General features: G+C 43.4%; 2 protein-coding genes across 3 annotated transcripts; both read right to left on the minus strand.

Moving 5' to 3' along the window:
* Positions 1-5,588: 5,588 nt before the first annotated feature.
* LOC109646564 (E3 ubiquitin-protein ligase TRIM35-like) lies at positions 5,589-8,278 on the minus strand. 2 transcript variants are annotated; one of them, XM_069535580.1, is made up of 2 exons: positions 8,059-8,278; positions 5,589-7,498 (listed from the first exon to the last, which is right to left on the minus strand). In XM_069535580.1, the coding sequence occupies exon 2, from the start codon at positions 7,479-7,481 to the stop codon at positions 6,093-6,095; it is 1,389 nt and encodes a 462-aa protein (XP_069391681.1). In that variant the 5' UTR covers positions 7,482-7,498; positions 8,059-8,278; the 3' UTR covers positions 5,589-6,092. The 2 variants fall into 2 exon arrangements, with proteins under 2 accessions (XP_069391681.1, XP_019967879.2); XM_020112320.2 differs by having other exon boundaries at positions 7,989-8,278.
* Positions 8,279-10,578: 2,300 nt separating this feature from the next.
* Positions 10,579-12,706, minus strand: LOC138412216 (nuclear factor 7, brain-like). Its single transcript, XM_069535581.1, has 2 exons — positions 12,561-12,706; positions 10,579-12,488 (listed from the first exon to the last, which is right to left on the minus strand). The coding sequence occupies exon 2, from the start codon at positions 12,469-12,471 to the stop codon at positions 11,083-11,085; it is 1,389 nt and encodes a 462-aa protein (XP_069391682.1). The 5' UTR covers positions 12,472-12,488; positions 12,561-12,706; the 3' UTR covers positions 10,579-11,082.
* Positions 12,707-13,144: the final 438 nt, after the last annotated feature.

Consider the following 13,144-nt stretch of genomic DNA (forward strand, 5'->3'; position numbering starts at 1 on the left):
GTTTCCTGGTTCGTCTCAGACGTGTCAGGAGAGGGTGGAGCTCGAGAGGCTGGATGATAAAACCTGTAAAACCTGAAACAAATGAACAACCAGCTCTGCTTCCAGTAAGAACTACATGCACCACCCTTATGGACGGCACTTTAACACTTGAACTCTTAACTGTGCCAGATTCATCTGTCTGTGTGATGTCAACGGTTCATGTGCAATACATTCACTGCACATATTCTTACTGTCTTTACACTGTAGACATGAGTTTCATTACATTCATGTGTTTCTATATGTGATTATTCCTCACACTTAAGTATTGCATGTTACTTATTACTTGCTGATGTCTTTTGACTCTTGCTGCTGTAATACTGCAAATGTCCCCATTGTGGGACTAATGAAGGATTATCTTATCTTAACTTATCTTATCTTAACTTATCTTATCTTATCTTATCTAATCTTATCTTATCTTATCTTATCTTAACTTATCTTATCTTAACTTATCTTATCTTATCTTATCTTATCTTATCTTAACTTATCTTATCTTAACTTATCTTATCTTAACTTATCTTATCTTATCTTATCTTATCTTATCTTAACTTATCTTAACTTATCTTATCTTAACTTATCTTATCTTAACTTATCTTATCTTAACTTATCTTATCTTATCTTATCTTATCTTATCTTAACTTATCTTATCTTATCTTAACTTATCTTATCTTATCTTAACTTATCTTATCTTAACTTATCTTATCTTATCTTATCTTATCTTATCTTAACTTATCTTATCTTAACTTATCTAATCTTAACTTAACTTACTTACTAAACTTACTAAACTTACTAAACTTACTTTGAAGCACTGCGCTGATCAGCTGTCTCCAGTGTTCACAGACATTTTCAACTCCTCACTGGAGACATGCCATGTGCCAGCCTGTTTCAAGTCCTCAACAATCATTCCTGTCCCCAAGAAGCCAAGGACCACAGACCTTAACGATTTCAGACCCGTCGCCCTGACCTCTGTGGTTATGAAGTCCTTTGAGCACCTTGTGCTTCACACCTGAAAGACATCACCGACCCCCTCCTGGACCCCTGCAGTTTGCCTACAGAGCCAACAGGTCAGTAGACGATGCAGTCAACTTGGCCCTCCACTACATCCTCCAGCACCGGGGGCCTCATTTATCAACCGTGCGTACGTGCAGATGTGTGCGTAATGAGTGCGTAAGAACATTCCCATGCAAAGTATGGAATTTATCAACTTGTACCTGTGCTTAGGAACGTGCGTAAATTTAAGCACAGCTCTGACCATGCGTACACACAAAATCTAGTGGTACAGTAGAACAGTAGAACTACAAATAGATACCATTAAAGGAGTCACGGTGTTCAGCAATCTCAAACTTCCCACATGTTCCCTGTTTCCTCTAATTAATAAAAAATCTCAATAAGTAATTTAGCAGATATTTTGAATGATTGGTGTGACAAGCTATAAAAGACAGCTGTGACAGGACAACCTAAACAGAAAACTTGAAATACAAGCATGGCTTATCTTGCTCTATTGGAGGATTTGGAGAACCGTGCACTCCGCAGGGAGCGTGTTTTCAAAAAGCGTGCTGATCTGTTCAGTGAGAACACAGAGTGGCTTCTCAGCCGGTACCGCTTCCCCAAAAATATATTAATGGATTTATGCCGTGATTTACAACCCATGTTGGAGCAAGAGACAAAATGCACCAAAGCCATCCCAGTGCACATCCAGCTCCTGTCCACCCTGGGATTTTTGGCCACTGGAACATTTCAACGAGAGATTGGAGACATATGCGGCATTTCGCAGCCGACACTAAGCAGAATCATGCCGGCAGTGTTGGATGCAATAATTTCTCTGGCCCCAACTTACATCCAGTTCCCATACAGACATCACCAACAAGCCGAAATTAAACGAGGATTTTACACCATCGCCGGATTCCCAAACATAATTGGAGCCATAGATTGCACCCACATAGCAATAAAAGCACCAACACAAAATATATTCAGTTACGTAAACAGGAAAGGGTTTCATTCAATCAATGCACAAATAATCTGCGATGCAACTATGTCTCTGTTAAACGTTGTTGCCCGGTGGCCTGGAGGAACGCACGACTCATTCATTCTGCAGAACAGCTCTGTGGGTGTGCACCTCCAAGCAGGAGCTGTTGAGGATGGCTGGCTTATTAGTGAGTGTTACAACATTTCAAAAATTATTTTCTGGGCTTCGTATGGTTTATTAAAACATCTCTATAGGTGATCGGGGATATCCATCAAAGCCGTGGCTGATGACCCCCGTAACCAACCCGAGGACCCTGCAGGAGCAGCACTACAACCGGGCCCATGCGCGCTCAAGAACAGTAGTTGAACGCGCAATAGGCCTGCTAAAAGGCCGATGGCTGCGCTTGTCCAGCGCGGGGGGGACACTTCAATATAAACCTGAAAAAGTCTGCCACATCATCTTGGCTTGCTGTGTGCTGCATAATTTAGCCATCAGACAAGGCGTCCCTCTGCAGGAACCCCCCAGAGCAGACGAGCCCATGCCCAACGCAGAGCCTTTCCCACCCCCCAATGCTGCTGCCATTCAAACAAGAGAGAGGATCATACAGAGATTTTAGGTAAGCCTGCCTGTTAGCCGATCTTTGAAAAGTGAGAAATTAAAAATCGAAAGCGTGCGTTGGAAAATAATCTCAACATCATTCAACATTTTAAAGTTTATTTATTGAACATTTGCAATGCACTTGCAGCAATTTGTTTCAATGAGTCACTTACTTCCAGTAACGTATTTGTGATGTTTGTCAGCTGATCCTTTATTTCATTTATGGAATTGGTGGTGTCTTGTTGATTTTGTAGCACTGCCTCCGTCAGCACTCTCGCCCCCCCAGGAGGCACCGAATGGGTTCTGGATGGCCCCGGCTGGTCCTGTTCTTCCGACTCCCCCAGCTCCTCTACCGCCTCCGGCTCCTGAGGGCAGGCGGGACTGGCTTGAGTTTCTGAGTTATTGAAGAAACATCACATTATTGTCACGTTTGGTTTATTTCAAATTCACAAGTTAAACTGTCTAAATGTAAAGTGCCTTGAGATATTGTAAATTATGAATTGGCGCTATATAAATAAAATTGAATTGAATTGAATTAAATAAATATTTATGAAACACCTCAGTCCAGCTTTTTATTTTACCTGCAGTATGACTGGTTGATGGTACAGCTTGTTGTGATGGGAGAGTATCTGTATCTCCATCAGGAATAACGCCACAAAGAGCTGTGTCGCCGATGATGCTGGCAATACGGGTGTCCATGGGTGATAGCTGGGTTGTTGATTGTCCTTCTCCAGTTGCAGATATTGCTTGTCTGTGGGCTGTGACGCGTGTTTTGGCTCTAATTTTATTATCAAACCATTTTTTTTTTTTTTTCCGAGAGTGATCTTCCCTCTGACCCAACGGAATTCACAGCAGTCGTAACTTTCTCCCATGTAGCAATTTTTCTTTTGTTGGTCACACCTGCATTAAGTGTTCCAAATAATATTTTTGGGTTAGTTTCCACTTCTCCCACAAGTACCTCAATCTCGGTGTCCGAGAAATTCCTCTTCTTCGCCCTCGTTGCCATGATTTCGGTGAGGGGGAAAAAATCCATTCACGCGTTATTAAAGGGAGTGTTGCTGCCATATATGGTCAATTGGAGGCGTTTCTGAATGCAAATGACCCTAACCATGCACAAGCATGGTGGTTAAGAACGGGTGGGATTTATCATCACTGATTACTTACAAGTGTGCGTACGACCGGTGTCAGCACGTTTGATAATTGCAGATTTTTTTGTACTTACACACATTCTAAGTTTCATTCGTACGACAGAATTTAGAACCTTTTCTACGCACGGTTGATAAATGAGGCCCCTGGACTCTGCTCGAACCTACGCCAGGATCCTGTTTGTGGATTTCAGCTCTGCTTTCAACAACATCATCCCAGCTCTGCACCAGGAGAAGCTCTCCCTGCTGAGTGTGCCTGACTCCACCTGCAGGTGGATCACTGACTTCCTGTCTGACAGGAAGCAGCGTGTGAAGCTGTGTTCTTTCTCCTCTGCTCTTCTCCCTGTACACAAACAGCTGCTCCTCCAGCCACCAGTCTGTCAAGTTCTGAAGTTCGTGGACGACACCACTCTCATTGGTCTCATCTCTGATGGTGACGAGTCCGCCTACAGGTGGGATGTTAACCATCTGGTGAACTGGTGCAGCCAAAACAACCTCGAGCTCAGCGGTCTGAAGACAGTGGAGATGGTTGTGGACTACAGGAAGAACTCAGCCTCACCTGCCCCCATCACCTTCTGTGACTCCACAATCGACACTGTGGAGTCTTTCCGCTTCCTGGGAACTATCATCTCCAGGACCTCAAGCTGAACATCAGCTCCCTCATCAAGAAAGCTCAGCAGAGGATGTACTGCCAAAAACAATGATGGTGCACTTCTACACAGCCATCGTTGAGTCCATCCTCACATCCTCCATCACCATCTGGTACGCTGCTGCCACTGCCAAGGACCAGAGCAGACTGCAGCGTGTCATTCGGTCTGCAGAGAAGGTGATTGGCTGCAATCTACCGTCGCTCCAGCACCGGTACACCTCCAGGACTCTGAAGCGTGCAGGAAAGATGGTGGCTGACCCCTCCCACCCCGGTCACAAACTCTATGAGACCCTCCCTCTGGCAGGAGGCTGCGGTCCATCAGGACCAAAACCTCACGCCACAAGAACAGTTTTTCTCATCCGCTACTAGTCTCATCAACACGGCCCTGACACTCCTTCACACTCCACCTCTGCCTCCATATGTCACATTGACACTGCATTCACACTCTGCGTTACATTAACGCTCAGCTTTATACTCTGCATACTGTGAACACTATAATTACTCAGCTGTACTGCTCTTCTTATTTCTTTTTTTTACCTTCAAAAAACATACTGTGTATATATTTTTATACTTATATTGTTAAATTTTAATACTTGATTTTTTATCTTGGTATATTTAGAGATGTCTGACATGCACCAACAACACCAAAACAAATTCCATGTATGTGCAAACTTACTTGGCAATAAAAGCTTTTCTGATTCTTATCTTATCTTATCTTATCTTATCTCATCTTAACTTAACTTATCTTAACTTATCTTATCTGATCTGATCTTATTGATGACTCAGCATGAACTTTATCATGTGATGAATCGTGTGTCGGCCATGACCCTCACTTTTGAGAATGTTAGCTAACAAGGCTAATGCTAACGGAGCTAACGCTACACTCGGTGACGACACAACTAGGGAGGAGCGGTCAGAAACAAGATGGCTGCAGACTGTGGTCACTCTACTACTGAACGTTTGTGTGTCACAGCAGCAGGAGACGTTTCAACATGAAGCAGAACATGAACAGGACCACATTAGATTATGTTTGTGAAAAACAGGAGTCGATGCACATTCAGCATTTAGGAGGAATTGAAATGTTGAAGCTGAACTAAACCTCTGTTGGTTTGTTGTTGAGGAATGAAAACACTTTGACACACACAATCATTTGGCTTCATATTTACATTTCAAGTTCAAAAAGGTCCAAACTCTGTTTCTGTCGGAGACTTTTTATTATTTTTCATCCCAATATTAAAATCCCATCATTCACTAGGCTGCTGTTGAATCAACACTTTGACAGACACAATCATTTTGGCTTCATCGCATCAAACAGACACATGTTCATACATGTTGGATTATTTCACATGTGCACAGACTTTATGTCATTCAACATGAATCATGTCTCATGTCTGAGTTTTAATAAAGTTTGTTGAATGTGAACAATGATCAGCTGTTATTGATGAATGTGTTTTCATGTGGATCTTCATCAGTTTGCTCGTCTTCATGGATCCACACAAAATCTAAATGATCACAAACATTTTCCATGAAAATAAAAAAACAAACCAAAGAGAAAGATCAGAAAATAATGAACTCTCTTTACACACGTGGAAAAGTCGACAGTAGAAATAAAAATGAGTGAAAAGTAAAAGCAGAAATAAACGAAGCTTTAGAAAAACGAGTTGAACAGTTAAATTCAACAACATGACAAATCAAATCTTTATCTGTGACTGCTCTGATCCACAGACACATTCACAGGTAACAGCTTCAGTGAGGACGGATCTCCAGTGCCAAAGTATGGAAACATCTTCTGAGTGAAAGTGTCTCTGATGGTGTGAATGTGTTCGTTAGTATCAGGATCAGAGAACGACACTTCTCCTCTGTTCCAGTCCAGTTTCACTCTGATCCTCTGGATCTTCTTCACAGAGAGAACAGATGATCCTGTTGATGACCATGTGAAGTATTTACCTTCAGAGAACCGTATTCTCCATAATCCAGACATAATGTCTCCCTTCCTCTGGACAGACTCTGCTGACACACCCACTGCCCATCTTGTATTGTCTCCAACCAGGACGTCCCAGCTGTGAGTCCCTGAATTAAAACCCTCAGATCCCAGGACTGAGGTGTATTTATCAAACCTCTCTGGATTGTCAGGAAGCTTCTGTTTCTCTCCTCGTCTCAAACTGATCAGATCTTCAGACAGGACGAGTCCTGGATGAGCAGAGTTTGGGTCCAGAACCACAGGACTGTAGGAGACCAGGTCCTTCATCTTGTTCCAGATGTTGAAGCTCAGGTTGCCCAGATGTTTGGCCTCATCTATCAGAGCTCCTGAGGCCAGCTGTGGATCCTCCAGCAGGGGGCGCTGCTGGACTCGTTCCACCGCAGCCTTGTAGTTGAGCAGGAACGAGACGTCTTCAGCTCTCAGCTCGTCCTCTGTGGTTGTGATTGTGTCTGAAAGAGCCGTTATGTCTCTGCTCAGAGCCTCAATCTTCTCCTTCATCACCCGACTCTTCTGCTCCTCTTCCTCCCTCAGTGCAGCCATCCTGGCCTCCTCTTCCTCCTCCAGAAACTGGTGAAGCTTTTTAAACTGCTCCTTGATCCGCGTCTCTGTGCATCTGGCCTGGACCTGAATGTGTCCTGCTGTTCGTTCAAACTCTTCTTGAACACGTTGAAAACACTTTAACTTCCTCTTCAGGGGCTCCAGAGTTTCCTGAAGCTGCTTCTTGTGTTGTTGTGCAGCTTCATCGATGGGTCTGAATCTGTGGTCGGTGTGTTTTTCTGAATCTTTGCAGACGAGACACACTGGCTGCTGATGGTCCAGACAGAAGAGTCTGAGTTTCTCTGAGTGCAGACTGCAGAGAGCATGTGAAGAGCTCTGATCTCTCTCCTGTAAGAAGGTCTCACACAGGTTCTTTAACACCAGGCTAACAGGTGGTTCTTCCTTTGAAGATCTTCTCTTACAAAGTGGACAGTCTTTTACTTCTTTGTCTTTCCACCAGCTCTTCACACAGTCTTTACAGAAGCTGTGGCTACATGACAGAAGGACAGGATCTCTGAAGACATCATGGCAGACGGGGCAGCAGAGATCCTCTTCTAATCTGGAAGCCATTGAGTCTCCAGGTGAAGCTGAAAACAGACAGTACAGTCAGTCACAGCCAGGATTATTATAGTTAACCAAAACTAAAACTAGCAATGAAAAAATAATTTAGTTAACTGAAATAAAAAAAAAACGACAATTACAAAAAACATGAAAACTAAATAAAAACTACAATGAACAATTCAAAACTAACTAAAACTAAACTGAATTGCAGATAAATGCAACTTTGTTTTCGTTGTCGTTTGGTTTTCTCCCTCGATGACTTCCTGTCCTGCAGGTGATGGTTGAAGAGAGAAATTAAAGGACTTGATGAACCATATTTGGTGTCACACAGTGTTTCATCCTTTTTCAGCTTCTACAAGTCGAGGCTTTCTCTTAATACCTGGAAAAACTCAAACTAAATAAAAACTAAACTGAAACTACAAAATCACTTGTTGAACTAACTAAAACCAAACTGAAATCAAAAAGCAAACTGAAAAACTCAATAGAAACTGATGAAAACGTCTAAACTATAAACACCTTGTTCACAGCTCCTCCAGCTTCACTGAGTTTTACTTTCACTTTGAGTCGAGGTGTTTGTTAAACTCACGGTCAGAGTGTGGAGCGAGGGCAGGTTGTAGGTTTCCTCTTGTCTCCTGTAGCTGGACTCACTCAGAGGACGGTTGGTTTGGTTTGGTTAACTCTGGTTTAGTTTGGTTAACTCTGGTTTAGTTTGGTTAACTCTGGTTTGGACGGTGAACTTGATCGCCTGCTCTTCAGTATGGGGAAGTACGGAGACCCGGAAGGGACATAGAGGAGAGAGAAAAAAAGTTCGCCGTTGACGTCAGTGTACTTCCGGGTGATGTTAGCATGCGACAGATGCTACTCAGGCTAGTCGCAGACCCGTGCACAGTTCTGAGGGACATGTAGGAGCCACGCAGGAGGAGCTGGAGACGTGTCTTCATCGGAGACAGGTCCCGCAAGAAGACACCATGACAATGCAAAGAGACGAGGCGGGTGTAGCATCGAGTCAGTGTCACAATAAGTAAAGCCGGGGAAAGTGACGGAGCTAGCGTCAATGCTAACAACGCTAACAATCAGGATTTGAACACGATGGAAAATAGCAGCTGCTGCCGTGATCATGCAGGCGAACAGAACCCTGGGTGTGTTCGTGATGCAGCAGAGAGGAACGTGCACTCACTCGTTTATTCCTCAACTGGAATCTGCACCGGCTCCATTACAAATACAACAGAACCACCAGGGGATGGGGGGGGGGGGGGGGGGGGGTCTGCAGGAACATGTCGTGTGAGCACGCCAGAGAGTTTTCACCAGAAAACATTCAAACGATATTAAAGTGAGATACTGCAAGTAGTGTGTGTATTTTAAAATCCTTCTCAATGGAGAAAATACTACATCTGTGTGTGTGTCTCCCACCTCGCCGGTGATTCTCTATGCTACGTCAGAGTCGAGGGTCTTGACCTTCTATGTAAAGAGCCTGGAGACGATGGATTTGAGGATTCGGCGCTCTACAAATAAAACTGAATAGAATTCTCACAGCCCTCGGTTGGAAGTGGGTCTGAAAAATGTCTGTTTCCATGACTGTACAGCCCGAACACTAACCCCTCCCCCTCCACGTGATTTTAAAAGAAAGCTAATTCCTCGAGATTCCACTGTAGATGGACTTTATGAGCAAACGCAACTGAAGATCCTTCGGTTTGCACAAAAGAAGAAGCTCCTCGGACAAATCAACCCTCAGCTGTGGATGAATGCAGTGTAGGTTCCCTCCATTCCTCGGACAGTGACGTGAGTGAAACATGCTGTGTTCCTGCCCTGGTTCTTCTGTCGTGTGTTGATAAATCGTTGGCTTTACGCTGAACCTGGACTCACCAGGAGGCCTGTTGCTCACACCTGTGGAGCGACCCCTGAACTACCGTGTACTCACACCTCTCATCCTGGATTTCACACTGAAGTGGACGACATCGTGTGCAGCAGCTACTTTGAACCGGAGAGCAGTACCTGCCAGGCATTATTCTGACCCAGTATTACACATCATTTCATATTTGTATGTTGCTCCTGTCATCCAAACATCTGAGGCACTGAGCCATGTGATGAGCTGTCTGCAATTCTATTTCCTGTTTAAAATATCGTTTGAAAATGACTGCTGCTTCGACTTCTGTCATTTTGACCCCAACCCAGCCTCGAGGCGAGTGTTCATATTGTGTTGTTGCTGCTCATAGAAATATTAGAGATGTGCTTCACTGGTAGACGTGTTGATGGTTTGAGTTGCACCTTTATTCAGGTGAAATACTCTGTGGATGTTAATGTTGAACACATCCATGTGAGCTGCTGTTCACAGAACAACTAATGTGCCTTGTGTGAAATATAGCCTGTAAACCATAATATGCTCAGTTGACCTTTAGAACGTCGACAGAGTATTTCCATCATATCACTTTCATTTACTACTGTCTAAACTCGGCACCAAGTTTTTACATGATGCTGTCACAAATTGGCAAATTTCATTTTTTAGAACCGAATGTGAATTTTGCCATTAAATGGCTTTTACAGTGTGGTGTTTACTTTCTCAATGGGCAGACTCTTATCTCATCTTATCTTATCTTATCTTATCTTATCTTATCTTATCTTATCTTATCTTAACTAATCTTAACTTATCTCATCTTATCTTATCTGATCTTATCTGATCTGATGTTATTGATGACTCAGCATGAACTTTATCATGTGATGAATCGTGTGTCGGCCATGACCCTCACTTTTGAGAATGTTAGCTAACAAGGCTAATGCTAACGGAGCTAACGCTACACTCGGTGACGTCACAACTAGGGAGGAGCGGTCAGAAACAAGATGGCTGCAGACTGTGGTCACTCTACTCCTGAACGTTTGTGTGTCACAGCAGCAGGAGACGTTTCAACATGAAGCAGAACATGAACAGGACCACATTAGATTATGTTTGTGAAAAACAGGAGTCGATGCACATTCAGCATTTAGGAGGAATTGAAATGTTGAAGCTGAACTAAACCTCTGTTGGTTTGTTGTTGAGGAATGAAAACACTTTGACACACACAATCATTTGGCTTCATATTTACATTTCAAGTTCAAAAAGGTCCAAACTCTGTTTCTGTCGGAGACTTTTTATTATTTTTCATCCCAATATTAAAATCCCATCATTCACTAGGCTGCTGTTGAATCAACACTTTGACAGACACAATCATTTTGGCTTCATCGCATCAAACAGACACATGTTCATACATGTTGGATTATTTCACAAGTGAACAGACTTTATGTCATTCAACATGAATCATGTCTCATGTCTGAGTTTTAATAAAGTTTGTTGAATGTGAACAATGATCAGCTGTTATTGATGAATGTGTTTTGATGTGGATCTTCATCAGTTTGCTCGTCTTCATGGATCCACACAAAATCTAAATGATCACAAACATTTTCCATGAAAATAAAAAAACAAACCAAAGAGAAAGATCAGAAAATAATGAACTCTCTTTACACACGTGGAAAAGTCGACAGTAGAAATAAAAGTGAGTGAGAAGTAAAAGCAGAAATAAACGAAGCTTTAGAAAAACGAGTTGAACAGTTAAATTCAACAACATGACAAATCAAATCTTTATCTGTAACTGCTCTGATCCACAGACACATTCACAGGTAACAGCTTCAGTGAGGACGGATCTACAGTGTTAAAGTATGGAAACATCTTCTGAGTGAAAGTGTCTCTGATGGTGTGAATGTGTTTGTTAGTATCAAGATCAGAGAACGACACTTCTCCTCTGTTCCAGTCCAGTTTCACTCTGATCCTCTGGATCTTCTTCACAGAGAGAACAGATAATCCTGATGATGACACTGTGAAGTATTTACCTTTAGAGAAACATATTCCCCATAATCCAGACATAATGTATCCCTTCCTCTGGACAGACTCTGCTGACACACCCACTGCCCATCTTGTATTGTCTCCAACCAGGACGTCCCAGCTGTGAGTCCCTGAGTTAAAACCCTCAGATCCCAGGACTGAGGTGTATTTATCAAACCTCTCTGGATTGTGAGGAAGCTTCTGTCTCTCTCCTTGTCTCAAACTGATCAGATCTTCAGACAGGACGAGTTCTGGATGAGCAGAGTTTGGGTCCAGAACCACAGGACTGTAGGAGACCACGTCCTTCATCTTGTTCCAGATGTTGAAGCTCAGGTTGCCCAGATGTTTGGCCTCATCTATCAGAGCTCCTGAGGCCAGCTGTGGATCCTCCAGCAGGGGGCGCTGCTGGACTCGTTCCACCGCAGCCTTGTAGTTGAGCAGGAACGAGACGTCTTCAGCTCTCAGCTCGTCCTCTGAGGTTGTGATTGTGTCTAAAAGAGCCGTTATGTCTCTGCTCAGAGCCTCAATCTTCTCCTTCATCACCCGACTCTTCTGCTCCTCTTCCTCCCTCAGTGCAGCCATCCTGGCCTCCTCTTCCTCCTCCAGAAACTGGTGAAGCTTTTTAAACTGCTCCTTGATCTGCGTCTCTGTGCGTCCGGCCTGGACCTGAATGTGTCCTGCTGTTCGTTCAAACTCTTCTTGAACACGTTGAAAACACTCTAACTTCCTCTTCAGGGGCTCCAGAGTTTCCTGAAGCTGCTTCTTGTGTTGTTGTGCAGCTTCATCGATGGGTCTGAATCTGTGGTCGGTGTGTTTGTCTGAATCTTTGCAGACGAGACACACTGGCTGCTGATGGTCCAGACAGAAGAGTCTGAGTTTCTCTGAGTGCAGACTGCAGAGAGCATGTGAAGAGCTCTGATCTGTCTCCTGTGAGAAGGTCCCACACAGGTTCTTTAACGCCAGGTTCAGAGGTGGTTCTTCCTTTGAAGATCTTCTCTTACAAAGTGGACAGTCTTTTACTTCTTTGTCTTTCCACCAGCTCTTCACACAGTCTTTACAGAAGCTGTGGCTACATGACAGAATGACAGGATCTCTGAAGACATCATGGCAGACGGGACAGCAGAGACCCTCTTCTAATCTGGAAGCCATTGAGTCTCCAGGTGAAGCTGAAAACAGACAGTACAGTCAGTCACAGCTCCTCCAGCTTCACTTTGAGTCGAGGTGTTTGTTAAACTCACAGTCAGTGTGTGGAGCGTCGGCAGGTTGTAGGTTTCCTCTTGTCTCCTGTAGCTGGACTCACTCAGAGGACGATTGGTTTGGTTTGGACGGTGAATGTGATCGTCTGGTTCTCAGGCTGCGTCTCTTCAGTGACTAACAGATGTTTCCTGGTTCGTCTCAGGTGTGTCAGGACACGATTGTAAAAAGTAATTCAAGCCTTGGATTTTATAACTGGTCAAAAGTCATTTGGCAGAAATAGTGAAATAGCTGCTTGAATATGATTGTGTTCAAAGTTCAGAGATAGTTCTGCAAAAGTTAAGATAAGACATGATTAAATATTAAGATGTCATGTCAAAGAGAGGTTTGTGTCAGATCCTGCAGACAAAGGTCAGGATGTGCAGAGCTGAAGTTAATGAGAGACAAGCAAAGTGCAAACAAACGGACACATCTATCCATCTATCTATCTATCTATCTATCTGTCTGTCTATCTAATGGCTGTAGATCATGTGATCATGTAGATCATCTTTCTAACAGAGAGTCACAGGGATCTCAGAGAGTGATGAAGAACATTCAAATGCCAGCATCTTATATGAGAGAACTGAGC

The sequence above is a fragment of the Paralichthys olivaceus genome, chromosome 12 (genome assembly GCF_024713975.1).
Source record: "Paralichthys olivaceus isolate ysfri-2021 chromosome 12, ASM2471397v2, whole genome shotgun sequence".
NCBI classification, from domain to species: Eukaryota; Metazoa; Chordata; class Actinopteri; order Pleuronectiformes; family Paralichthyidae; genus Paralichthys; species Paralichthys olivaceus.

Excerpts from the sequence above, each read along its gene's own strand:
- LOC138412216 (XM_069535581.1), bottom strand. The coding sequence starts at position 12,471 with ATGGCTTCCAGATTAGAAGAGGGTCTCTGCTGTCCCGTCTGCCATGAT.
- LOC109646564 (XM_069535580.1), bottom strand. The coding sequence starts at position 7,481 with ATGGCTTCCAGATTAGAAGAGGATCTCTGCTGCCCCGTCTGCCATGAT.